Here is a 25,960-nt window from a genome sequence, read left to right as displayed (position 1 = left end):
AAAAGAAGACAACAGAATACAAATATTCCAAAACATGCATCCTGTTTTCAAAAAGGCACTAAAGTAATACTGCAAAACATGTGGCAAAGAATACAAAGCCTTATGTTTGGGGCCAATCCAACACAACATATCACCGAGTACCACTCGTCAAATTTTCAAGCATGGTGGTGGCTGCATCATGCTATAGGTATGCTTGTAGGATCAACATAAACAGAATTATAGCTAAGCTCAGGCAAAATCCTAGAGGAGAACCTGGTTCAGTCTGCTTTCCAACAGACACTGGGAGACAAATTCACCTGTCAGCAGGAGAATAACCTAAGACACAAGGCCAAATATACACTGGAGTTGATTACCAGTTATTCTTGAGTGGCCTAGTTACAGTTCTGACTTAAATGAAAAATTCACCCAAGACCACTCATTCTTATAGTTTTTTTGTGAACAAATGTTGGATTTTGCCATCATAATAATTGTAGAAATATTTGGCATCTAATGTAGACTACAAATACATTTTTTATTTTTTTATTTAACTAGGCAAGTCAGTTCAGAACAAATTCTTGTTCTCAATTACAGCCTAGGAACAGTGTGTTAACTGCCTTGTTCAGGGGCAGAACGACAGATTTCATCCTTGTCAGCTCGGGGATTCGATCTTGCAACCTTTCAGTTACTAGTCCAATGCTCTAACCACTAGGCTACCTGCCGTCCCAATGCTCTCTTTATGGGCTGGCTGGCTAGCAAACGTAGCTACACACAATAATACCAAAGATAATATCAGCATGTGAAGTAGCTAGTTACTTGTTTAATCGCCTAAAACTGCACAATTAATTTAGGAGTCTACAATCTCACCAAGTTCAACCTGCAGATTGATGTGCCTCAGAGAGGAATCTGACATTTGCAACGGCGGATATACTTTTGAGGAGATGGGGAAACCCCATTGAAATCGTATTAACGCCCATTGTGTATGTTGCCAATAATACGTCAACGGGCCACGTCAACAGACCAGATGCGTTGAGCCGGCTTCATGGCACCTGGCTCGATGCCCACTCTAGCCCGGCCGATACGAGGAGCTGCTATGTACCGCACCGGGCTATGCCTGCTCACCGGGGACACCGTGCGCCTCACGGCATAACACGGTGCCTGCCCGGTCCCTCTATCTCCAAGGTAAGCACGGGGAGTTGGCTCAGGTCTCCTACCTGGCTTAGCCACACTCCCCGTGTGCCTCCCCCCCAATACATTTTTGGGGCTGCCTCTCGGGCTTCCTAGCCAGCCGTGTTCCTTCGAAACGCCGGTTCCCTTTTTCTATTGCCTCTGTTCTCCTGGCTGCCTCCACCTGTTCCCATGGAAGGCGATCCCTTCCAGCCAGAATCTCCTCCCATGTGTAACATCCCTTGCTGTCTAGAATATCCTCCCATGTCCATTCCTCTCCAGATTTTGGCCGCTGCTGCTGCCCGTTACCACGCTGCTTGGTCCGTTGTTGATGGGTGGTTCTGTAACGATCTTCGTTGGGAGAAAGAGAGGAGGACCAAAGCGCAGCGTGGGAAGTGTTCACGATGAATATTTAATGGAACAAAACTGAACACTGAAATACAAAACAATAAAGTGAACGAACTAAAACCGAAACAGTTCCGTGTGGAACACACAGACATGGAAGACAACCACCCACAAAACACAATAGAAAACAGGCTCCCTAAATATGGTTCCCAATCAGAGACAACGACTAACACCTGCCTCTGATTGAGAACCATATCAGGCCAAACGAAAAACCCAACATAGAAAAACAAACATAGATAACCCACCCAACTCACGCCCTGACCATACTAAAACAAAGAAATAACAAAAAAACTAAGGTCAGAACGTGACATTTGCAGTTTTTTTACAAGATGCATGATTCGATTTTTTTTTCTCTTCTGTATATTTGTATTCTTCTCTTCACTGTAATTAAAGTCACTATTGTGGCGTTACTACAATGATGTCGATCCATCCTCAGTTTTTCTACCATGACTGTTTGGAACTAATTAATGCACATCTGAGAATTAAAGGTCACTTGTTTGCTTCTGTCTTTCTACTGGAAGACTGTTAGTTCAATGGATAATGGTACTGGATCATTTCTTTCCAAATGCCACCCTATTCCCTTGAAAGTGCACTACTTTTGACCAGAGACCTAGGCACATAGTACAATGTTGATATATTAGTTATGAGCAGTGGATTGGGCTGATCAACTTTAGTACTTAGTGAATGTCTCAGTAATGAGAAAAGAATCATCAAAAGTGATGAGAATGTAGCATTTTGGCCGACTGACCTTCACAATTCATATCCATGTTTATTATAGGCCTATAGGCTACGCACAGCTAGGCTATATATTATAATACATAGGACTACGTGTATATCAACATAGCTTACCAATATATGGATTATATATACAGTATATAAATTGCTATTACATATATTACTTTACCTGCATTTATTATGTTGGATATAGGCCTACCCCTGAGTCATATTGGCATGCAGCATGTTTAGCACATAGAGGCAGACCGTCTATCTGCTTGGTCTCTAGGCTAGTTGTCCGTGGAAAATATTTAATGAAAGTGAAAGCCAAATCATTCCACAACTGCTTTTTTTGAATATGCAGTGAGGATTAATTTTCATCATTGTTGCTTATCAGGAATATGATGTGCCGAGGACCATGGCAATAGAGGTGCGGTTATAAGGCCATGTGGGTAATGGGTATAGGGGTTGAAAGGCAGCATATAGACTGTTGAATGTCTATTTTTTAACTTCTAGAAGTGTCAACATCGATGTAACATAGTTTATATAATCATTTCTATACATACACTTGTTTTCTGCCATGAACCTTTATACACCCCTAGGAAACCTTTGTAAGAGGTTAGGTCTGGTCATGGAAGCCCCAAAAATATGTTTTTGTCTTTTTTTGTAGCTCAGTTTTACGGCTTGGCACAAATAATCCTTTGCATGAATTAGACATAATTATGCAATCTCATACCCCTGGTGGCCATGAGGTGCTCAGTAGCGCCACTAACAGTTGACTTTTTCCCAAACTTTGATGATTTAAAAAATCAAGAATAGATTAACATATCCGAACGTTATTTGACATGAAGGTTTAGTAATGGGACCTTATTACATCAAAAGAATCACATGTCAAGCTTAAATAGTTATGACGAAAAACACATTTCAAAAAGTGCACTACTCCAGACATTGAATTGGCATGTGCTGATGCTGTACAGCGTTATGTATGTCCTAATGGAATGTGCATGTCATTTTACACATCAATTAGAATGATATTGGCGAAGATATTGATAAAGAACAAACCATTTAGGATTATGGAAAAACTACAAAATGGTGCCACATTTGTAGTTCACAACTTTTCCGGCTTCTGTAACATAATAATTTATTTGTTACTTCAATTATTTAATAGAATCCAACAATGTATACGACATTCAAATGAAAGTAACATTGCGCAATAATAATTTATGAATAGTTTAGAAATGTAATCAGAAAATTCAGAAACAGTCTATTACGTCACGGGCATTGCGACGCACATAACCAAAACAAACTCTGACCGAACGACCAAACGCGGTGACAACACAGACATATATACGTGCATGTTCACAATTCTCCCACTATGTCAGACCTGCCTGTATAAGTGCCATTTGTTTCATCTAATTTTAAAAAACGAACAAACACGAACATGACCCGCTGTTGCTAATAGTCGCATTACAAGTATGTCACTTGCAACTGGCCTGTTCAGGATGGGACAACCACCATTTCAATAGAAACATTTCCAAGTTTATCCATTAATCTTCCCAAAAGATGTCATGGGTCATAATTGGGTCAGCATAATAAAATACAATAATCACTTCAATCATTCTGTGTCCATACTTTTGATGATTCATTGTGAGTGCCTGTAGATTCTAAGCAACATTATTTTTCAACTAACCTGTTTCATCTGCAGCTGATGGGAGTCAGTTCTTGTACTCAAGTACAAGTAAAGTAGCCCTCTCAAAAACGACTTTAGTGAGAGTAAAGTAGTAACTGGTCAATGTACTCAGTACTAGTTAAGCGTTTGTACATCTCATACATACATAAGGAATTGTTGACTTAAAAGCCCATGACTAATGTACCGATGTAGCTCCATCAGGATGCAAATGATTACTTGAAGACAAGGATAACCTTTTTTCGTTTTTTATTAACTAAACTAATAAGCACACACAAGCACAGTACATTAGTTTAACAATGTTTAAATTGGAAATCACCAGGTGAAACAATAAATCGTTCTCCCCGCCAATGGTTCTGTAAAAAGCAGAGGGATGGGGCTGGAGAAATGTAACCATAGAGGGATGGGGCTGGAGAAATGTAACCATAGAGGGATGGGGCTGGAGAAATGTAACCATAGAGGGATGGGGCTGGAGAAATGTAACCATAGTTTAAACCATGTTTCGAGGCTATAGTCCAGTGGTGTCAATCTCATTCCATGGAGAGCCTAGTGTCTGCTGGTTTTTGTTTTTTCCTTTCAATTAAGACCTAGACATCCAGGGGAAGGGAGTTCCTTACTAATTAGTGACCTTATTTCATCAATCATGGGAGGAGCGAAAACACGCAGACACTCGGCTCACCCGTGGAATGAGTTTGACACATGCTAGTGTATGTTTACATTTACTTTGTTTACAAACATTGAAGTAGAAAAATATATATATTTTGGGATCTGATGGAGTAGGGCAGTTGAACTATGTCCATGAGGCATTTATAAATTATATTCTTCAAGAATCCAAAAGTGGATGTAGCAACTGCAGATTGGCCATTTAAAGGGGTGCATCGGACTGGTCTGTAACCGAGCAAAAGCAGTAACAGACGAGCGCCCTTCGCAAATCTGTGCCACATGATCACATTGTCAACAAGGAAGAAACGTACGTTTATTTTCCATAAAATGTTCAACCTATTTTTCCTTAGGAAGGCAGATAAAGCACATATGCAAAACAAATGGAATCACTTTTCAACCAGTGCAAACTGCAACCACCCAAACGAACACCTTCAGTCTGTGATAGATTCCTCGTCATCAGAGCTGTAGTGGATGCTGTAATAGATGTCATCTAGGTCCTCTTCCAGGAGGTCATCTATGAAGTTATCTTCTTGGTGTTAGGCTTGCAATTGAATCAGTCGGAAGCTGGGAGCAGAGGTCTCTTCTCCATGCTTCAGAGGAGAGTCAGCAGCCTCAGAAGACACCAGGACTCTGTCAAACTGATATAGAGCAAAGCTATGGGCCAAGACACCTCCCTCCAACAATCGTAATGTGTAGGGTAAATGCAATGAAGTATTCCTTAAATACAATAGCAATTACAGGGTGCCAACATCAATTGTACATATTAATGAAAGTTCCCCTACTTTGCCTGCTTAGGTCAAGTGTCACATGTGAAGCAAGGTCTTGCACATTCTCCGATTCCCTCTTTAGGCTTTCCCAGTGCTGCTTGACTTCCTTTAGGACAGTTAACTCCTCCTCCTTCAGCCATCTCAGGAGCATCACCCGGTCAAAGGCTATTTTCTTTGTGAGTAGGTCAACTGTAAATTCATAAGAATGCAATGTGGATTTGTAACTTTAATGGCAGTGCTCTCTGTGTTTGAGCAACTGAACAAACACAGATAGCAAAACAGAAACATAGTTATTGTGACACACAAACATACTACTGACTTTGTCCATGCAGCTCCCAAGGCCATGCATGAAGGTCTGCGGAAAGGATCTCATCTGTAGATGGTATTGCTGAATCTGGTACAAGGGTGTTGTACTCCTCTGTGACAGCTGTCAATTTGGCCTTTTCTTCCAATATCTTTCTGTGCAGAAGGTGTCTTTTCTTGCATCCATCTGTCATCAAAACAAAAGGAGAATGGAATTATTTGTTACATTTCATGGCTTTGAAATGAAAGAGAAATGAAGTGTGTGCAATTCAATATTCATGAAATGTAACAAACCTGTTTGACGGTAGAGGTTCCGTTTCCTTTGTTTGATGCTAAGAAACAGGACTTCAATTGTTCTCTGTACTACCTGGGGACCATCCATGTTCTCATTTGTTTCCTCTGAAATACAATAAATCAATAAATGAACAACGTATCTCCAACGGTGAGTAGTTGCACTCACTTCCTGGAGGAACATAGAGCCTGTGAAGGTTTCTGTAACAAATTATGTCTTATGTGGGGGGTGAGTGAGCCCCAACCTGGAGAACCAGGGAATGTTTTGTCTGCCTCCTACCCTTCCACCTGTCCGGCTTGATTGCACCTGCCGGTGGAATACACCCTCTAAGGGTTAGCTCTCAGGGTCATTGGAGTACGCAAGCCTCTCCACTACGTCAAGGTGACAGTCCAGGAGAGTTACATTTAGGATTATTATTTTTTTGTATTAATTTACCTGTATTAGCCCATTGCTGAACTTCCATTGTCCAGTTGTACAGAGTCTCATCGCCTACACCCAAATCACTCTTAAACTTTTCGAGAGTCTGGGTCTCCTCCTGGATTTTTGCTGTAGTCTGAGAATTATGACAAAAACAAAACAGAATAATTAATTGTTTTAAAATAAATTAGATGCATAGATATAATACTTCTAAAATAGATGTATTGGTCCACACAATACACCTTCAAGTATCTTATGGACAATACTCTGTGCATGTTGTTCTTCCTTCTGTTCCACCCCGCGGCCTGGATGGTTAGCATGTCTGTTCTTGCTAGAAAAACCAAATAGAACTCCTTATTCCAGATAAGTATTAACATAGCTGAATAGAACAACCTTAAACAAATTGTTTACCTCCTTTGGACATTTCCTTGGAACAGATTGAAGCTGTTCCCTTGTTCCACTACCCCCCCAGAGTTGTGCCAGCTCCTTCCTGATTCCATCCTCCCCCTTAATCTTAATTTACATTTACATTATTGACTTAATATTGAAATTATGTGAATAACAAACATCTAAATGGAAAGCCTTGTAAAGGACTGAAGCTGGAAAATCTCTTTGAACAGTTTAATAAAGAAAAACTTACCTCGCATTTCAAACGATGTGCCTTTGCATGCATGACGGAAAGAAGTTGCTTCATGTCTAGAAGAGTGGCGAGCTCTGGACAATGAAGGGCAACTTTGGTCAGGATGGCCAAATTGAAATGTATGTTCCTGCTGCCAGACAATTCCTTCTGCAAGAACAGCAAATATCTCTCCGTGCATCATGTTGAGGCTCCTTAGAAGTATTCCGTGGCGGCAGACGGCAACTTCGAGTCCCTCTTCATCAAGTTTGTTGTTTGTTTTCCTTGACGACTCTAGTGGGGGGGGGGGGGGGGTTAATGGTGTCTAGCTGAGGGCGCTGAGCTACCCCCTGTGTTCGCTACAATGGAGATCAGAAGTTGGAGATTGACTGTAAAAAACAAGCACTTGTAAAGTGGGTTGCATTTCTGAACAGAGGGAGTGGTGTAACGACCCTGGACTTGGAGAGAGGATTACCATCTCTCCAAAATTATATGTTTTTATTGGAATAGTGTATAACGAGTCTGCCTTTGAGTCAGATGGCCCGAGGCCAGTCCTATTTCACAGATTAGAAGATACAGAGGAAACGTACATGTTTAGTCTTTGTATGGACATAGTTCACAAAGTCAGACACATCCTCATCCTTGCAGATAAATACGCCATCAAAGAATCCTTTGTCATCAGTCCTTGAAAGGATACATGAAATACATTAAATATATGACATACGAAATAGCAATCAAGCTCAGTAACTGATTGTGGGACACTTGACAATGTTGATAATTCATTTCATTACAAACTCAAAACATTTAAGCTAAAAATTAACTCAACTGCATTTGAAAATGTTTACACTGGACAAAGATTAGGCAAACCTTGTCTGGATTGTTTAAATGATATAGAGTACGGTGTTATTTGATATATTATGAATAGCTTTACATACCCTTTTTTTAATCGATACAGCTTCTTGTTCCCATCCACTGACACTGCAAGCATGCCAGGGGAACAGGCTGGGCAGTCAATGTATATCACAGACCTGATCAATTTCAGAGCGGCAGTACGTCCACCCAAAGAAGCTTTTTTGAAAAGTGTCCCCACAGATCATTCCGTTCTGGTAAGGGAAAAATACATATAGAAAATGTATGAAATAACTTACAACAATAGTATAAACAAAACATACTATAATTCACTATGGCTGACTGGATTTGAGTTAAAGCAGGGCCGGTACATAGTGTTGATAGCAAAGCAGGTGAAAGCCAACGCAAAAGTAGGACGAGTACTTATGTTGTAAAGAGCAGGAAATATTGGATGCAAGAAGGGCACAGATAAGGGGCATGGCAGGACAGTGGTGTAGGAGGCGAACACATACTGTAGCAAGAGACCTGCAGTTTTAACATAGTTGTAGTAGTGGAAATACATTTTGTTACTACGCGTTGTGTAACATAACTTTAACATATTGTTAACCTGAAGTCAGACATTGGTAAAGCTGAGTATAATGTATTGTTACCCTGCCAAAGAAGTCAGTTCGCTGCTCCAAAATCAGCATAAACGCCAGACAGGACATTCCTGGGTCTGACACTTTCAGCTCCTCAAAAGAGCTGAACAGATCTACCTGGTATATGGTGTCACAGTTGACAGTGGCAGGCCAGTACCCATTCTTTATCAGATCTGCCAAGTTTGCTGTCCAGCTGCTAAAACAGGTTGTGCAGGTCAGCACAGGCACTGTGACATTGTAGCGACCTTGAGGGAAAAATTTAGTCTGAATTAATGTTGTTTTACATTGCATTGCTACATCACTGTTTAGTTCTTGTAGATATTGCACATACCATTTATTCCTACGAGGATTATATGTTTCCCAGGGCCAACATGGATGGTGCTTGTCAAGCAACCACAGATCACCTCTGGTACGTCCAATGGTAAGAAACAATCTAGGGACAATATTTATATACAACAATAAACAAGAATACATTTGAACTTTGATATAATACAATCAGCCGCAAAAAAAACAAAACACACCCTGTTCATGAAGTGCATATTTGCCATCACAGGGGAGGGGAGTGTGCTTTGTTATTGTTTCAACTACCGATTACAGCTTTAATAAAAATATAATAAATGAATTACAAGGCCACTGAATAACAAGGAATTCTATCGATTAATCTATTCAATCGCTCATCAATACCTGATTCTTCCTCCTCAGTGACTGGCCCAAAATGTTGCACTAGTCTGGCTCTTGATGTACTGGCCCTTGGAGTTGAATTTTTTTTAAATAAAAAGGTTTTTAATTCAAAAGACTTAATATGCATTTTCATCAGAGACAGACAACAGTTATAGACAGGGAAAGGTGGGATCAGACCTGCATGTAATGTATTATGTGCTTTGGGTAGATGGTACTAGACCGGCCTATGGCACGGCAACAAACGTTTGATATGCTATGATACAGTATGTTTGAAAGGAAAATGTCAGATCAGGGACCAATAAAATGAAACACCTAGACTGGATGAAACTTACCAAGAGAAGTGGATGTAGTTGCCTTCCTGGTTTGAGGTACAATCTGTCCTCTCTCATCCCTTTGTCTCCATCTGAACCTAATCCCTGGAGGCTTGTTTGTCTTTTTCTTCTTATTTTCCTAAAAAGTGCATTTCAATTATCATGGCTGGCCCACTAATAAAAGTCTCCCACAAGCATGGCTTGCTTGTGCACATATGGAGCACAAGCAATAATTATATTTTCACATAAGGTGAAGTGATTTGTCAGCTGAGGAAAGGCACCTGCAGTAGACCCACATTCTGGCTCACTCACACAGCTAACATGTATAGAAGTTCACAAGGATGCTAACAAGTGCACCCTTGTGCCTCATGCTCAATGGGCAATATCATTGATGCCCGTGTTCAGGTCATATCCCGGAGTCTACGTTTAAATTCACATTGTGCCATGTGGGGTCTTCTTTGACAAACAAAAAGCAATGATAAATCATAACGCTGTGGTGCTGGGGTTGTGTTGGGAATATTTATGCACGTATGGGAGCTGTAGGGTTTACATTACCCACTCTGGGTTGAGCTCCTCACCCAGCCTTTTTGCCTCGTTAATGGCCTCGTCCAGTTGGGCTTGTGGGTCCTTCTCTTGGTTGAGCTCCTCAGCAAGGCGTTCTGCCTTTTTAATAGCCTCATCCAGTTGGTCTTGGGGGTCCTCAGAGGCCATACCATCTCAAAAGAAACATAAATAGACAACTTCCAATCCTAACACATTCCTTCACATAGTAACCTCTCGTCTGAGAAAAGCTGCATGTCAGTGTTTTACTATGTCCTGCACGTAACTAAAGGTCTTCATCCTCCTCCACACGCAGACTGACTGATCTACAAATCAATTTGCATAACAAATACATATTTATTATTACTTGCAGATCAGTCAGTCTGTCACCATTTACCAACAATGCATTATTAGTCTGACACTTTCTTTTTCATGTTGTTCTATGACATGTGTGCAACTCCAGTCCTTAAAGGCTACAGTGTCTACAGGTTTCAATCAACTTAGATCATTGACTAGTTAGGACCTCCTCTCACCTGATTGTCTGTCTTAACAGGATTTCATCAACTCCTTTACGTCCCGCCTAGGGTCCCTCTCTCCTTCTTCCAAGGAGAAGTCACAAGATGAATACAGATTGAGTGGCAATGTGTATTTCTTTAAAGATGCAAAGAGGAAAAAGGGGAATATATAGCCTAATGTATAGGTGGCAAAAATAATAAGTGAGAATGATATCCAAATATATGCAAGTAATGCAACAAAAATATCCACACATTCTATGTTGTGTATGCAACTTTCTTTATTCACCTTAGTTACGTAACCTTCCTTACTGGTTTAACACGTTTTTTAAACAAAACACTTTAACAAACACAAAACAAATGTGTATGTATGCTGTATTTCTGACAACGAGGGACGAACTGGCGACCTACCTGTTATCTGTCCAGGGTCGAGACATCTGCTGTGGGCGAAAAATCTATAAACAACAAATGTCACATGACCGGATGAGGTTAACCATTCTTGTTCTTCTTGTAATTTTCCGGTAGGCTAGAAGCTTTCTGGTGTTTTGCTGCTCGTCACAGGTCGACGCAGGTATTGCACTTGATTTATCTTTCTCATAACCGTAGGTGCAGACAAGTTCAAATACGAAAGCTTTCTAGCTATTTTGCACTGACGGTAATTTGAACACAAGAAAGTTTCTAGTGAAAAGGTGCTTACACTCAGAGCCACGTATTTACACTCAGTCAGCTCATAGTGCAATTCCACCCTAGGGTTAACGTTTTGGTATTTTTGGTTGGCCAACAACATTTAAGACTACAATGACTGCATACGTTTCCCAAAATGTTATACGAAGAAAAACAATGTTTTGGTATTGATGGACAATGGCAAGGCTGCTATTGTATTTTCATTTACATTCTGGTCAATAAAAATGGTTTACACGTTTGTTTTTTGTAAGAAATACATGGAACTACAACCGAATAAAACACCATTCATTCATTCTTTACTGAAAGTCTGTTCAGAAAAATCGAAAACAGTACATATAGGCATACAATCACAATGTTTTAATAGGGATTAAATAAAGACAAAATATCTATATATTCATAACGTAAAATAAATAAATAGTGAAATACAGGATATCGCGTCTATGGTTGTTGCAAAGGCTTGTGTGTCGCCTACTGGTTAAATTCGTGTCTTTTCGCACAAATTAAGTAGCACATAAATTCGTGTATTTTCAAACGAATTGAACCACACAAAAAACGCACGAAATCTGCTGAAATACATTTTGTACATATATGCGCGAATTGAATGTGAGGTTGGGCTGGAATGTAAAATATTTTGTAATGTGTCAAGTGGGTGCAGATGAGAAGAATATCGTATGCCAGATTAATTAAGGGAAATGCTGCAACTGTGGAGGTGAACATGAGCCTGAATTCTTGGAGTGGCTAAGGAGTGTCCAGCGTGTCTCCTATCTGGAGACGGTGAGAAGATTGGAAGAAATTAGTTGTGGGGAAGAAGCAATTGTAGTAGAGCCGCCACGACCAGTGAAGGTTTCTCATTAACCGAGGGATAATGAAATGCTACATGTTAAAAAGGTGGACTTAGTATTATTTATTGCAATAGTCATAAACTGTACAGCACAAGCGGAGAACTCTAAGAAAATTGGAATCATTGTGAATGCCACTGAACGTTTTCTGGGTCTTCGTGATTTCACACCCGAGGCCGTGCAATAAATGCTGTTGGTGAATGTACCCCCATCATAGGAACCTGAGCCTGTGTAGGGATGCATTTTGGAGTGGACTGTGATTGAAGAAGTGTGATGGGTTTTCTTAGTTGAATGTGTTTTATATTGCATGATGTCGTTTTCCCCTTTACCAAAATGTTTTTTTTGTTTGTTTCTTATTCAATGCCCAGTCCAGCTGGTGGTGGTAATGTACCATCAACATTGGATGCCAACCGCCGTTAAACCCCATCGAAGAAGAAGTGCAATCATACCCATAAAACCTAGTGGTCAAACAGGGAAATTTTTCCACCATTCATTTTTCCCATATGTTATTTTAGAAACACTTAAAATAAGGGCTGTGTTTCATGTAGGCTTCCCGAGGTGTGACATTTTGATAACCATGTAAATATCTCTAGGACAATGTGACTTTTATCAATATATTTGCCTGTTGTTACCCACCCAAAATGAAACGCTAATTAGCTGATAAGGTGAACTACAAATGCCATGATAATCTGGACGAAACTGCCAAACCGAGGCAAATGGATGAACTTTCCAAAATCAATATATTCGGCTCTAGTTACTGTCAGATTCGAAAATTCTAATTAGCATCAAGGTAGACATGCAAAACTACAAATCCCTGCAAGCTCCTGTACGTCATCTCTAGCTGACATCTTTGCTAACAGGTATTGGGTCAATTCAAAACTTGCTCATGACAGTTCACAGAATTGTTCATTTTATTTATTTAATTTAACCAATTTATTAATTACTACATTTACGAATATTATATAGTTCATCCAGAGAGGTTGAAAAGGTTGAAAAAATCATAGCAAATCCAACACATCACAGAGTGAAACCCTCTACATTTTCAAGAATTGTGGCAGCATCATGTTATAGGTATGTTTGTCACTGGCAGGGACTGGGGAGTTTTGTCAAGACCAAAATAAATATGAAATTAGCAACACCCAGGAAAAAAATGATTGTAAACCTACCTCAATATTTTGAAGCTCTAACACTGGGATACTTTTATTTTTCAGTGGGACAATTACACACATTTTAAGACTAAAAACACACATCAATGGCTTCCCAAGGGGTGTTGAGTGGTCCAGTCTCGATGCTGACATAAATCTGTTTGAAAAATCAGAGCTAAGACTTGAATATTGCTGTCCATCAATGATCCCCAACAAAAATTGATTGAGCTTGAGCATATTTGGCAAAAACAATGGATATACACAAATTAGTGGATTTGGCCAATTCAGCGTTGCTGACTTGTATAAAAGTGAGCACACAGCCATGCAATCTCCATAGACAAACATTGACAGCCTTACTGAAGAGCTCAGTGACTTTCAACGTGGCACCGTCATAGGATAACACCTTTCGAACAAGTCAGTTCATCAAATTTCTGCCTTGCTAGAGCTGCCCCGGTCTGTGCTGTTATTGTGAAGTGGAAACGTCTAGGAGCAACAACGACTCAGCCGTTAGATGGTAGGCCACACAAGCAGAACACAGAACAAGACCACCAAGCGCTGAAGCGCGTAGCGCGTAAAAATCGTCTGTCCTCGGTTGCAATACTCACTACCGAGTGTGTCTGACATTGCTGCCTCTGGAAGCAACGTCAGCACAAAAACTGTTCGTCGGGAGCTTCATGAAATGGGTTTCCATGGCTGAGCAGATGCACACAAGCCTAAGATCACCATGCTCAATGCCAAGCATCGGCTGGTGTGGTGTAAAGTTCGCCGCCATTAGACTCTAAAGCAGTGTAAATGCGTTCTCTGGAATGATGATTCACGCTTCACCATCTGGACATCCGATGGACAAATCTTGATCTAAAGTTTGGTGGAGGAGGAATACTGGTCTGGGCCTGTTTTTCATGATTCGGGCTAGTCCCCTTAGTTCCAAGGGAAATCTTAACGCAAAAGCATACAATCGCATTCTAGACGATTCTGTGTGCCCCCGTACACAAGCGAGGTCCAAATGATTTGTCGAGATCGGTATGGAAGAACAGCCTCCAGCCCTGACCTCAACCCCATCGAACACCTTTGGGATGTATTGGAACGCCGTCTGCGAGCCAGGCCTAATCGCCCAACATCAGTGCCTGACCTCACTACTGCTCGTGGCTGAATGGAAGCAAGTCAATGCAGCAATGTTCCTACATCTAGTGGGAAGCCTTCCCAGAAGAGTGGAGGCTTTTATCGCAGCAAAGTTGAGACCAACTCCATAATAATGCCCATGATTTTGGAATGAGACGTTCGACGAGCAGGTGTCCACATAATTCTGGTCATGTAGTTGATGTTGCTCCAAGAGTTGTACAAAGTTGGTGAAATCTTATTCAACATGATACACAGCTGGTAATTGCTGCCAAAGGTGCTTCAAACAATTATTAAGTCTACAGTGTGAAGACACGCAATCAAGATGCAATCAAGATGTATTTATATTAATTCTAGAAAATCTAGAAAAATTCCCCCCCCCATTTTGAAAATGTGGAGTAGGTTGTGTTGTAGAAATAAATACAATTTTAATTTATGTTTAGATTTAAATATAAGGCAGCAAACTGTGACAACTGTGAAAAGGGTGTGAAGACTTTCACTAATCACTGTATGTTTGATTTTGTGAAGAGTAATGCAATATGGATTATAAGCAAATATGACAGGGAATCGAAACTTTAATGTCCTGTTCAATTCCATTCACCTTTTGCTAGATTGAGTGACAGTTTGTACTAAATGACTCGTTTATTCAAAACGGTGAGCACCATTCTTCAACAGCCTTTGAGGAACGTTTGCTCCCGTTTGGTGGGTGTGGCGAGGTCTGGCTGATCAATATTGCTGTGACCATTTGAAATCGCCTTTTTTTACTGGTCGTTCAGTACAGTACTGTTTATGTTGAATTCAACATTGAACACCGTTCTGTCGTACTGAACACAACCCAGGACAAATGCCAAATGTAATGTTTCAAACGATTTTTCTTTTCCATTCTGTGCTCAGATATGTCACACTGCAGTAGAGACTGGAGTAGAAGTCATTCATGTTGAGAGGGTACCAAAGGATTCCAAAGAGAGAAGTAAGACATACATTTGTGATGGGTACAGATGCACTAAAGGGAGCTTTATTATGAAAGTGAAATATTTGCAGTGCTTTTCGGAACTTTTGAAACCAGAAAGGCAGTGTTGTTGACAATTCTCCATGTATTTTGCTTTTCGCACACTCGATGGCAGTCTTACTCCATTATACATGGTAATTTCCTTGGGCTACATAGTTGCTCAATCTCAGTTGCTGTGAGTTGCTCAGTTGCTGTGATCTGTCCTGTCTTCCCCTTTATCTGCACTGATTGGACAATACTTGATAGATAAAAAGGTGAAGTGCAATGAAGGAGAGGAGGCAAGGATATTTATTTGTTTTACATAATTGAGATATAGACACTCTTGTTCAAGTGTGTGTAAAACTCATCCTTCCTTCCTCCCCTCTTTGAGCGATTCACTGATCTGTTTGTTATTGGATTGGTGAAATCCAAGCTTCCAACCTATTGCTGTCCCTTACCAAACCTTGTCAGCATAGTGAGTATTTACAGTGAGGGCAAGGTTGAATTGCAGGTTGCAATACAGTATTGCTAGACTAAGGTCTAGTCCTTATTCGACTAAGGTCTCAATACAGGCACATTGTCCACGCAGGTTTTGTAACCAAGCCAGCAGTATTTACATTAAAAGCATTGTTTGCAGATATGTAAGGTGAAAGCTCGACCCCTACACTGCTTATACCTACTGTATCTACACTCTTCATATAGGCAAACATGGAAGGGTTAGAACCAAGGGGAAGGGATAGGGACCGAAATGGAATCTGGGTACAGGGAAAACAGGCCTTATAGTACAAAAGATTAACAATTGGCCATTAGTGTTAGTGGACTAAAAGATAGATAGATCATTTGATATGTGTATTTTGTAGTTAGATGCGGCTGTCCAGTGTCTAGCTCTATAAGGCCAATACAAAGGGCTATCTATCTTCTGGTCCTATGTCCATGTATAGGAAAAGTAATCATGTTGGTAACTGCAAACCATGCGAAGCCAGTGATTTATGAATACAGTACCTGTTGATTAAATTCACGTTAACCCTAGGAGCTTCTATAAGCCACCCTTTCATCTACAAAAGGTCATGATATGCCATGTTGTTCAACTTTGCCTACACTCCAATACAAAGAGAAAAATAAAAAACACACGAATGGTCAATAATTCTGAAAATTGGTCATGGCTCCATAATTCACACGCCGCCATCTTGTCTATTTCAAATCTTCTCTCATTGATTGAGACAGGTGGGTGTCCACCCCAAAATGCCGCATGCCATGGTGACACTCACCTGTCTCGATCAATGAGAAGATTTTAAATTGACAAGATTGCGGTGTACACATTGTTGGATTACTTCATGGAGTAAAACATTTAATTCATTAAATAACAGAGCATTTTCTAAATTCAAACAAACACCCTGCAACTAGACATGGAAGTTCAGAAAATATGCTTGTCATCTAAGTCGGGAACTGAGTAAGTATTGCCCAGTAAAGGTTGGTCTCCGTGCTACACTTAACATTACCTACCTAATAACGCCTATCAGGCAGCTGGAACAGTAATAATGGTCTGACTAGGAAATATTTTTAATAGCCAAATTACATGCAGATTCAGAACCAAACAGCTCCCCCTCAGGAGCAAATGTGACCTGTTTCATGAAGCTACTACTACTTCACAGGAGAGGCCTTTGAACGTGTTAATTTACTTTTTTAATCAAAATGCGTTTTTTGGTAGAAGTTCCTTCTGGAACATGTGAACTTTCATGTGCCTTAATAACGAACTTGTATGCCACCTGTAAATATGAATACAATTGTTAAATTATGAGCCTAGTTGGTTTCGTCACAGAAAAAGTCAGGAACCTTTCCGCTAGCCATGATTGGATGGACTGGACATGCCGAGAGATGAGTTCGGATTGGTCTGTCATGTAGCATGCCTCTATCTATGACATGAGCTGCTCAGAATGTGTAGATAATCCTTGCTATTGTAGTTTTTCTGAAAGATATAACGTTAGCCATGAAGAACTGCACAAGTGTTGCTACTGCTCTCAACAACATTGATGCCCTGAATTTAGCAGGCGCTATCGACAAAGATCAGTGTGATGAAGTTGTGATGGACTACTTTCTGCACATGGTCAGTGTGAACCGGAGTGACTTGACGCAACGGGCCAAACAAGCTGTAGCTACATACAAGACGGAAACGACACAGCCGGACGTCTTACTTAGTGAAAGTGGTTCCAGTCTGCCGTGAAGCATTCATCCATGTACACGGGTAAGTCTAGCTACATTTTCAGATATTATAGGTTTCTAATTTTGTCAAACTCATTGCTAATTACAGAATAATGTTAGCTAGCTAGCTAACATTGAACCTAGTTGATTAGCTTTAGCTACCTTCAGATTAATATTACAGCATTTTATGCATGGTGGCTAGGTCTGACAATCCATTTGTACTGTATGGGTAAGCTCTCCCTCGCCCTCCATTTGGCAAATCTGACCATAATTCTATCCTCCTGATTCCTACTTCCAAGCAAAAACTAAAGCAGGAAGCGCCAGTGACTCGGTCAATAAAGAAGTGGTCAGATGACGCAGATGCTAAGCTGCAGGACTGTTTTGCTTGCACAGACTGGAAAATGTTCCGGGATTCTACAGATGGCGTTGAGGAGTACACCACACCAGTCACTGGCTTCATCAATAAGTACATTGATGATGTTGTCCCCACAGTGACTGTATGTACATATCCCAACCAGAAGCCATGGATTACAGGCAACATCCACATTAAACTAAAGGGCAGAGCTGCCGCTTTCAAGGAGCGGGACTCTAACCCGGAAGCTTATAAGAAATCCTGCTATGCCCACCGAAAAACCATCAAACAGGAAAAGCTTCAATACAGGACTAAGATTGAATCGTACTACACCGGCTCTGAAGCGCGTCGGATGTTGCAGGGCTTGCAGACTATTACAGACTACAAAGGGAAGCACAGCTGTGATCTGCCCAGTGACACAAGCCTACCAGATGAGCTAAATTACTTCTATGCTCACTTCGAGGGCAAGCAACACTGGAGCACGCATGAGAGCATCAGCTGTTCCGGACGACTGTGTGATCATGCTCTCCATAGCCAATGTGAATAAGACTTTTAAAAAGCTCAACATTCACAAGGCTGTAGGGCCATACGGATTACCAGGACGTGTACTCTGAGTATGCGCTGACCAACATTTTCAACCTGTCCCTGACTGAGTCTGTAACACCAACATGTTTCAAACAGACGACCATAGTCCCTATGCCCAAGAACACTAAGGTAACCTGCCTAAATGACTACTGACCTGTAGCACTCACGTCTGTAGCCATAAGGTGCTTTGAAAGGCTGGTCATGGCTCACATCCTGACCTCTGGCAGTCTCTATGGGGTGCCGCAGGGTTCAATTCTCGGGGCGACTCTTTTCTCTGTAGACATCAATGATGTCGCTCTTGCTGCTGGTGATTCTCTGATCCACCTCTACACAGATGACACCATTCTGTATACATCTGGCCCTTCTTTGAACACTGTGTTAACAATCCTCCAAACGAGCTTCAATGCCATAAAACACACCTTCCGTGGCCTCCAACTGCTTTTATATGCTAGTAAAACTAAATGCATGCTCTTCAACCGATTGCTGCCCGCACCTACCTGCTTAAATAAAGGTGAAAAAAAAATAAAAAATAAACAACACCATTATCCCAGAAACCCTAGACCCACTCCAATTTGCATACCGCACCAACAGATCCACAGATGATGCAATCTCTATTGCACTCCACACTGCAATAGAGTGATAATGCTATTCCTTGACTACAGCTCAGTGTTCAACACTATAGTGGCCTCAAAGCTCATCACTAAACTAAGGACCCTGGGACTAAACACCTCCCTCTGCAACTGGATCCTGGACTTCCTGACGGGCTGTCCCCAGGTTGTAAGGGTAGGTAACAACACATCTGCCACGCTGATCCTCAACACGGGGGCCCCTCAGGGGTGTATGCTCAGTACCCTCCTGTACTCCCTGTTTACTCATGACTGCATGGTCAGGCACGACTCCAACACCATCACTAAGTTTGTCAATGACACAACAGTTGTAAACCTGATCACCGACAACGATGAGACAGTCTATAGGGAGACGGTCAGAGACCTGGCCGTGTGGTGCCAGGATAACAACCTCTCCCTCAACATGATCAAGTCAAAGGAGATGATTGTAGACTACAGGAAAAGTGGACCGAACACGCTCCCATTCTCATCGACGGGGCTGTAGTATTTTTCTTAAAACTGCATTGGTGGTTAAGGGCTTGTAGGTAAGCATTTCACTGTAAGATCTACACCTGTTGTATTCGGCACACATTTTATTTGATGGTTTATTATGTCTAGCTAGCTAACTTACATGTCTAATCAAAATACTCCACTTCGCCAGAGGATTACATGACCCATCAAGTTAGCCAGGTGTGTCTGGGGTTGATTACGGCCAGCTATTGAATTTCATGAACATGTGTCTAGACAATAGTGACCCATCCACTTAGCTAGATGTGGCTGGGGGGTGGTTATAGCATTTATTTCACATTACCCTTGTGAGGGAAATTTTCTCTTAAACCCCACTAATGCGTGTGTACTAAAATATCCTTCTTTAAGCCTAGGCATTGGGCTTGAGATATATATTTCTGAGTTAGTTAAAGAAACTAAGTAACACAGATAATTAAGATGGCTTATCTGCAGAATATGCTTATATGATTGAACTGTTGAAACTCTTGTTATTAGAATTTCTCCTTTTGGACTCTGGTGTTGGCAGCTGCACTTCCTCCCTCAAATGGGCCTCAGTCACCTTGGATCCAGAGTGGGGAGAAGTCAGGCTTATCTATCACATGAACCTGTTGCTATGCAGAATATCAGCAGGGAGTATGGCAAAGGAGGTCAGAAGGAAACATTGTTTCCGTATGTGAACTATGTGTCTTTATTGCAAACCATGTGAAGGGATGGCGTGAATAATGGGGAACCAATCACTTGTCTCCATAGTGTCTGTGCGTCAGTCACCTCCTCCTAGGGGGAGATAGTTTCCACTTTGAACTAGGGGAGGGAACAAATGTTCTAAGTTCTTAGTACTGAACAAAACAACAAGTTATTTGTATTTGGGGCCCAAGGTCTGGCACAGGATGTGTGGGGTTAGTGTTTGGAACCATTGTACGACATCTCCAAAGTGGCACCTATCCTGACCTATCCTGAGATCGTATATAACCCAGAAGCTAACTCCACTCAAGGGGCTCTTGTTCCACCACCTGCGGGGGTGGGGCGACCAGCGTCCTTGTTATCAAATCAAATCAAATGTATTTATATAGCCCTTCTTACATCAGCTGATATCTCAAAGTGCTGTACAGAAACCCAGCCTAAAACCCCAAATGGCAAACCATGCAGGTGTGGAAGCACGGTGGCTAGGAAAAACTCCCTAGAAAGGCCATAACAAGTATTTTAATAAAAGTAATACCTGGATTGATTATTAATTTAGCCTCTCCTCATTATTGATTAAGGTTAGAATTTCCACCACACCCGTCAATTTAGACAAGTGTGTACGGGTAAGTATCATCTACTAATTATAAAATATTTATATCTGGACACTTTTTTTGACATTTTTTATAGTGCTACTATGCAAATACGCAAGAAACATTTCACTGTACCGTTTACACCTTCTATATCCGGTGCATGTGACAAATACACTATATCAAATAAAATCAGAGATGGTAATGTGATGAACAACATGACCTGCACCAAAGTCAGATTAGGATAACAGCCAAGGATTAGATAAAGTGTATTTTTACCTGGAGCTTTTCCTTATTGTAGGCTACTACTTTCACCACCTTTAGTCTTGAAATCTTTGGTTGTTTACTACACTACCTTACTCTGTTTAGCACATGGCCTCACATGTGAATCCTTATAGAGATGGGTGGTGCTTAAGACGGTGTGAAAGAGGTTGAATAGGTGTAGACAAATAAGAGCTCTCCAGTACGTGTACAAAAACATTCAAGGCCATTTTCTCAAAAGTGGGGTTACAAGTTCATCAACTTTGAAAGCAGAATTACTTTCCCATACGCTCCTCAACTGCAGTGTATGATATACCATTTTGTGTCTCTACTTTTATCCAATGTAAAGAGTACCATTTCAAATCTTGCTACTGTACATAACACTGAATTGAGGTGGTCGGTTACAAATTAAATGCAGAATAAGCACAGAAGTGCCTCGTGTATTTGCATTTAAAAGCAGCTCTTTTATGCAGATATACAGTAATTACACTATTCTCCACACGGAAAAAAAAATCTTAAAAAATCGCATAATAAGTTGAATGGACTCTGTAAGGTCACTCAGTCGAGCAATGAATTTCAAACACAGATTCAACCACAAAGACCAGGGAGATTTTCCAATTCCTCGCAAAGAACGGCAGATCGGTAAAAAAAGCTATGAGCATGGTGAAGTTATTAATTACACTTTGGACGGTGTATCAATACACCCAGTCACTACAAAGATACAGGTGTCCGGGCCTCCCAAGTGGCGCAGTGGTCTAAGGCAATTCATCGCAGTGCTAGCTGTGCCACTAGAAATTCTGAGCAGGGATGTCCTTGTCCCATCGCGCACTAGCGACTCTTGTTGTGGGCCGGGCGCAGTGTACGCTGCCAAGGTCGCCAGGTGTATGGTGTTTCTTCCGACACATTGGTGCGGCTGGCTTCGGGGTTAAGTGTGTCTTCCAGGCATTGTGTCAAGAAGCAGTGCAGCTTGGTTGGTTTGTGTTTCGGAGGACGCACGCCTCTCCCGAGTACGTACGGGAGTTGCAGCGATGAGACAAGACTACCAATTGGATACCACGAGATTTGGGAGAAAAAGGGGTACACATTATTTAATTTTTTTTTACAAATAAATAAACATAACAAAATTCAATAAAGATACAGGCGTCCTTCCTAACTTGCCGTAGAGGGAGGAAACCGCTCTGGGATTTCACCATGAGGCCAATGGTGACTTCTAAACAGTTACACAGTTTAATGGCTGTGATAGGAGAAAACTGAGGATGGATCAACAGCATTGTAGTTACTCCACAATACTAACCTAAATAACAGAGTGAAAAGAAGGAAGCCTGTACAGAATACAAAATATTCCAAAACATGCATCCTGTTTGCAATAAGGCACTAAAGTAAAGTGAGAAAATTAGACACACAAATATCATGTTTGTCCTAATACATTTGGTCCCCTAAAATGGGTGGACTATCTACAGTAAGTGCTGTAATTTCTATACGTGTAACGATTCTCGTCTGGTGAAGGAGAAGAGGACCAAAATGCAGCGTGGTAAGTGTTCGTCATATTTTAATTTAAAACTGAACACTACACAAAATAACAACGATGAGAAAACGAAACAGTTATGCAAGGTGAACAGACACTACACAGAAAATAAACACCCACAACCAAAATGGGGAAAACAGGCTACCTAAGTATGATTCTCAATCAGAGACAATGATCGACAGCTGCCTCTGATTGAGAACCATACCAGGCCAAACACAGAAATACAATAACATAGAAAAAAGAACATAGACTGCCCACCCCAACTCACGCCCTGACCAAACTAACACAAAGACATAAAAAAGGAACTAAGGTCAGACCGTGACAATATGGTTCATCGGATGTGAAAATACCCTCAAATTAAAGCTGACAATCTGCACTTCCAAAGTGCTGGAGTATAGAGCCAAAACAACAACAAAATTGTCACATATTCTTATGTACAGTAAAGTTAAATTAGATCTTTAGAAAGAGGAGAGGCAGGCGCTGTGGTACAACATGTTTTTTTTCTGTTTTCTTAAGCTATACTTGCTTTTTGCCTGAGTAACCTCTGTTGACAGAGCATTCCATGATGACATGGCTCTATACATAGCTGAGCCAAGTATTAATTCATTTTTTGGTTTGGGTACTGTGAAGAAACCAATAGTGGCATGTCTGGTGGGGTACATATGTCTGTTTGGAGTGTATGCAAACATAATTTATAAGTGGTTAGGTATTTTCAACACACAAATGTTTCTTTAAAAGACTAGAAGGGAAGTAGTCAATTTCTCCTCAACCCTCAACAATGAAAGACTATAACACATGTTGTTGATGTTAGTTCTGAGTGTGCAGTTAACAGACACACAGTACCTCTCCCATCTTCACAATAACTTTGTCAGTATGACTTGACCATGATAACTGACCCTCCAATGTTACTCCTAGGAGTTCAGCTTCTTCAACTTGTTCAATGGTTATACCCTTTATGAACAACTCCAGTTGAGATTGAGGTCTAAGAGAATGCTTTGAACCAATACAATGCTTTTGCTTTTAGATGTAATTACCCATTCTGACACTGACTGTAACTCCTTGCAAAGAGACTCGGTGAGCTCACTGGCTGTGTGTGCTGATGTGTAGTGTGCAATCACCAGCATACTGTACATAGTCATTTTAGATTCCTGTAAGACAAGTGGCAAATCGTTTGTAAAAATAGAGAATAGTAACGGCCCAAGGCAACTGCCTTGAGGGATACCGCACTGTCCATATCTGATGTTAGAGAAGTTTCCATTGAAGAATACTCTGAGTTCTATTGGATATGTACCTCTCCAACCATGTGATGGCAGGTGATGTAAAACCATAACAAGTGAGTTTCTTTCAATAACAAATTATGATCAATAACATCAAAGGCTGCACTGAAATCTAACAGCTGCAACTATCTTATTAAACATTTATTTTAGCCAATCATCAGTCATCTGAGTCAATGCAGTACAAGCTGAGTGCCCTTTCCTATATGCATGTTGAAAGTCAGTAGTTAAGTTGTTCTTAAACAAACACAATTTTCTCCATCAGTTTACTTAGAACAAGCAGCAAAATGATTGGGTGGCTGTTGGAGCCAAAAGGGTGCTTTACTATTTTTAGTCAAATTACCTTAGCTTCCTTCCACGCATGTGGAAACACACACTCCTTTAGGCTTTGGTTAAATACATAACAAAATGAGGTGGCAATACAGTCTACTACCATTATCAATAGTTTCCCATATAGGTTGTGTGTACCTGATGGCTTATCATTATTGATGTATAACTACCATTTTTCCACCTCTTCCACATAATCTTGACCAAATTCAAAGCAACAATACTTCTCTTTCAATATCAGATCTTCAATGGACAAATATAATGGTTCAATGTTCAATGTTGTCATTTCTCTTCTCAGTTTGTCCACTTTACCGGTGAAATAGTAATTGAAATGAACGATGGAGATTAATTGGGTTTTCTGCCCTTAATATCATTTAGTACGTTTTTAATGTTTGTTTTTATCTTGTTTTGGTAAAATAATATATATTTTTTTGTTAAGTTTTGTCACAAAATGTCTCAATTGACAGTATGTCAACCAATCAGCTGAGCAGCCTGACTTGTTTGCCACCTTTTTTTCATCATTTATTCAAACAATACAATTTTTCAATTCATCATTGATCTAGAAGACTTCTCACAGTTAGTTTCTTAACAGGTGCATGTTTGTCTACAATTGTCAAGAATAATTGTACAAATACTCCAAGTGCTGCATCTGGATTCTCCTCCTAATACACATCAGACAAACATAAATGTTTTACATCTTCAACAAAATAGTCTTGAGATAACCTTTCGTATGATCTCTTATAAATAAACTTTGGCCCTGCCTTTGGTACTTTGTTTTTCCCAGTTGACACAATGTTATGGTCACTACAGCCAATGGGAACTAATATTGCTTTGTAGCAAAGCTCTGCAACATTGGTGAAGATATGATCAATACAAGTGGATGTCACAGATCCAACACTATTGGTATACACTCTAGTTGGTTGAGTGGTAACCTGGGTGATATATGACAGGAGTAGGCCTAAGCATTATGGTAATGACTCCAATCAAGGAATATAATTAGCATAACACAAAAATCTCCATCGAAATCTCTCAGTTTAACCCTTTGATGCATATGATCACATATTTGTGATCATTGTTGAGTGGTCCCTGCAGCGTACGATCACAAATATGTGATTGGAACAGTAGCAATAGAACACAATAGAACACAATAGAACGTAGAACCCGTCTAAACAGAATGCAATAGAACGCGTCTAAACAGCATTGTTGTCTGAAAAGCATCTAAACAATATTTTTTACTGATGAGAAATAGAGGTCTTCACAACTTTCTTCCTCAATTTCAACTTTTATTGGAAAAGATAAATGCAAACTTCATCAAAACATAACACGGAACACATCCACAGCTAAACTCATTCCATAAACCAGTCTAAATAACAGGCTGCGCTGACATAAAACAAAACATAAGTTAGCAACTTAACAGCTAGACTTGTTTACAATGTACCACATCTCTGGTGAGCACAAGGAAGAAATGTAATATTGTTTAGAAAAGAGATGCATGTCAGCTAAGCTAACAGCAGCTAAATTCTTTATGGTGGCAGCCATGTTTGATTATCCCAGAATGCCATTCACTAAAAGTCAAAGATGGCTGCGCCCATTGCCTCAAAAAGATTAACTTTTCAGCGTACTACTTTTCAGCGTATTACAAATCTTCAATGTACTTGTTACAGTGCATACAAGAACCGGAGCACATGACAAGACACTTGATTTTTGACAAATCACAAAGCAAATAAAATGTTATCACCTCACAGAT

At 40.5% G+C, this 25,960-nt stretch overlaps 1 protein-coding gene across 11 annotated transcripts; it reads right to left on the bottom strand.

Annotated features, from left to right (window-relative positions):
- Positions 1-4,181: 4,181 nt before the first annotated feature.
- On the bottom strand, positions 4,182-11,048 carry LOC139561152 (uncharacterized). 11 transcript variants are annotated; one of them, XM_071378047.1, is made up of 16 exons: positions 10,950-11,048; positions 10,560-10,677; positions 10,042-10,202; positions 9,508-9,625; positions 9,179-9,243; positions 8,826-8,927; positions 8,612-8,739; positions 7,943-8,110; positions 7,598-7,691; positions 7,032-7,301; positions 6,634-6,722; positions 6,410-6,527; positions 5,977-6,081; positions 5,699-5,869; positions 5,395-5,568; positions 4,182-5,250 (listed from the first exon to the last, which is right to left on the bottom strand). In XM_071378047.1, exons 10-16 carry the CDS (start codon positions 7,210-7,212, stop codon positions 5,246-5,248), a joined length of 843 nt encoding a protein of 280 aa, XP_071234148.1. In that variant the 5' UTR covers positions 7,213-7,301; positions 7,598-7,691; positions 7,943-8,110; positions 8,612-8,739; positions 8,826-8,927; positions 9,179-9,243; positions 9,508-9,625; positions 10,042-10,202; positions 10,560-10,677; positions 10,950-11,048; the 3' UTR covers positions 4,182-5,245. The 11 variants fall into 11 exon arrangements, with proteins under 11 accessions (XP_071234148.1, XP_071234149.1, XP_071234152.1 ...); XM_071378048.1 differs by having other exon boundaries at positions 10,046-10,202; XM_071378051.1 differs by having other exon boundaries at positions 8,507-8,739; positions 10,065-10,202.
- Between the last annotated feature and the right edge of the window lie 14,912 nt (positions 11,049-25,960).

The sequence above is a fragment of the Salvelinus alpinus genome, chromosome 31, assembly GCF_045679555.1.
Source record: "Salvelinus alpinus chromosome 31, SLU_Salpinus.1, whole genome shotgun sequence".
Classification (NCBI taxonomy): domain Eukaryota; kingdom Metazoa; phylum Chordata; class Actinopteri; order Salmoniformes; family Salmonidae; genus Salvelinus; species Salvelinus alpinus.
Note: the sequence above shows the minus strand (reverse complement) of the source record. Positions and strands in the feature narration are given on the sequence as shown.

What these genes read in the sequence shown, in the direction of transcription:
- LOC139561152 (XM_071378047.1), bottom strand. Translation starts at nt 7,212, where the DNA reads ATGATGCACGGAGAGATATTTGCTGTTCTTGCAGAAGGAATTGTCTGG. An exon ending in CACATCGTTTGAAATGCGAG is followed by an intron (nt 6,723 to 7,031) that starts GTAAGTTTTTCT and finishes TGGTTTTTCTAG; the next exon opens with CAAGAACAGACATGCTAACC. An exon ending in TTGGGAGCTGCATGGACAAA is followed by an intron (nt 5,569 to 5,698) that starts GTCAGTAGTATG and finishes ATGAATTTACAG; the next exon opens with TTGACCTACTCACAAAGAAA.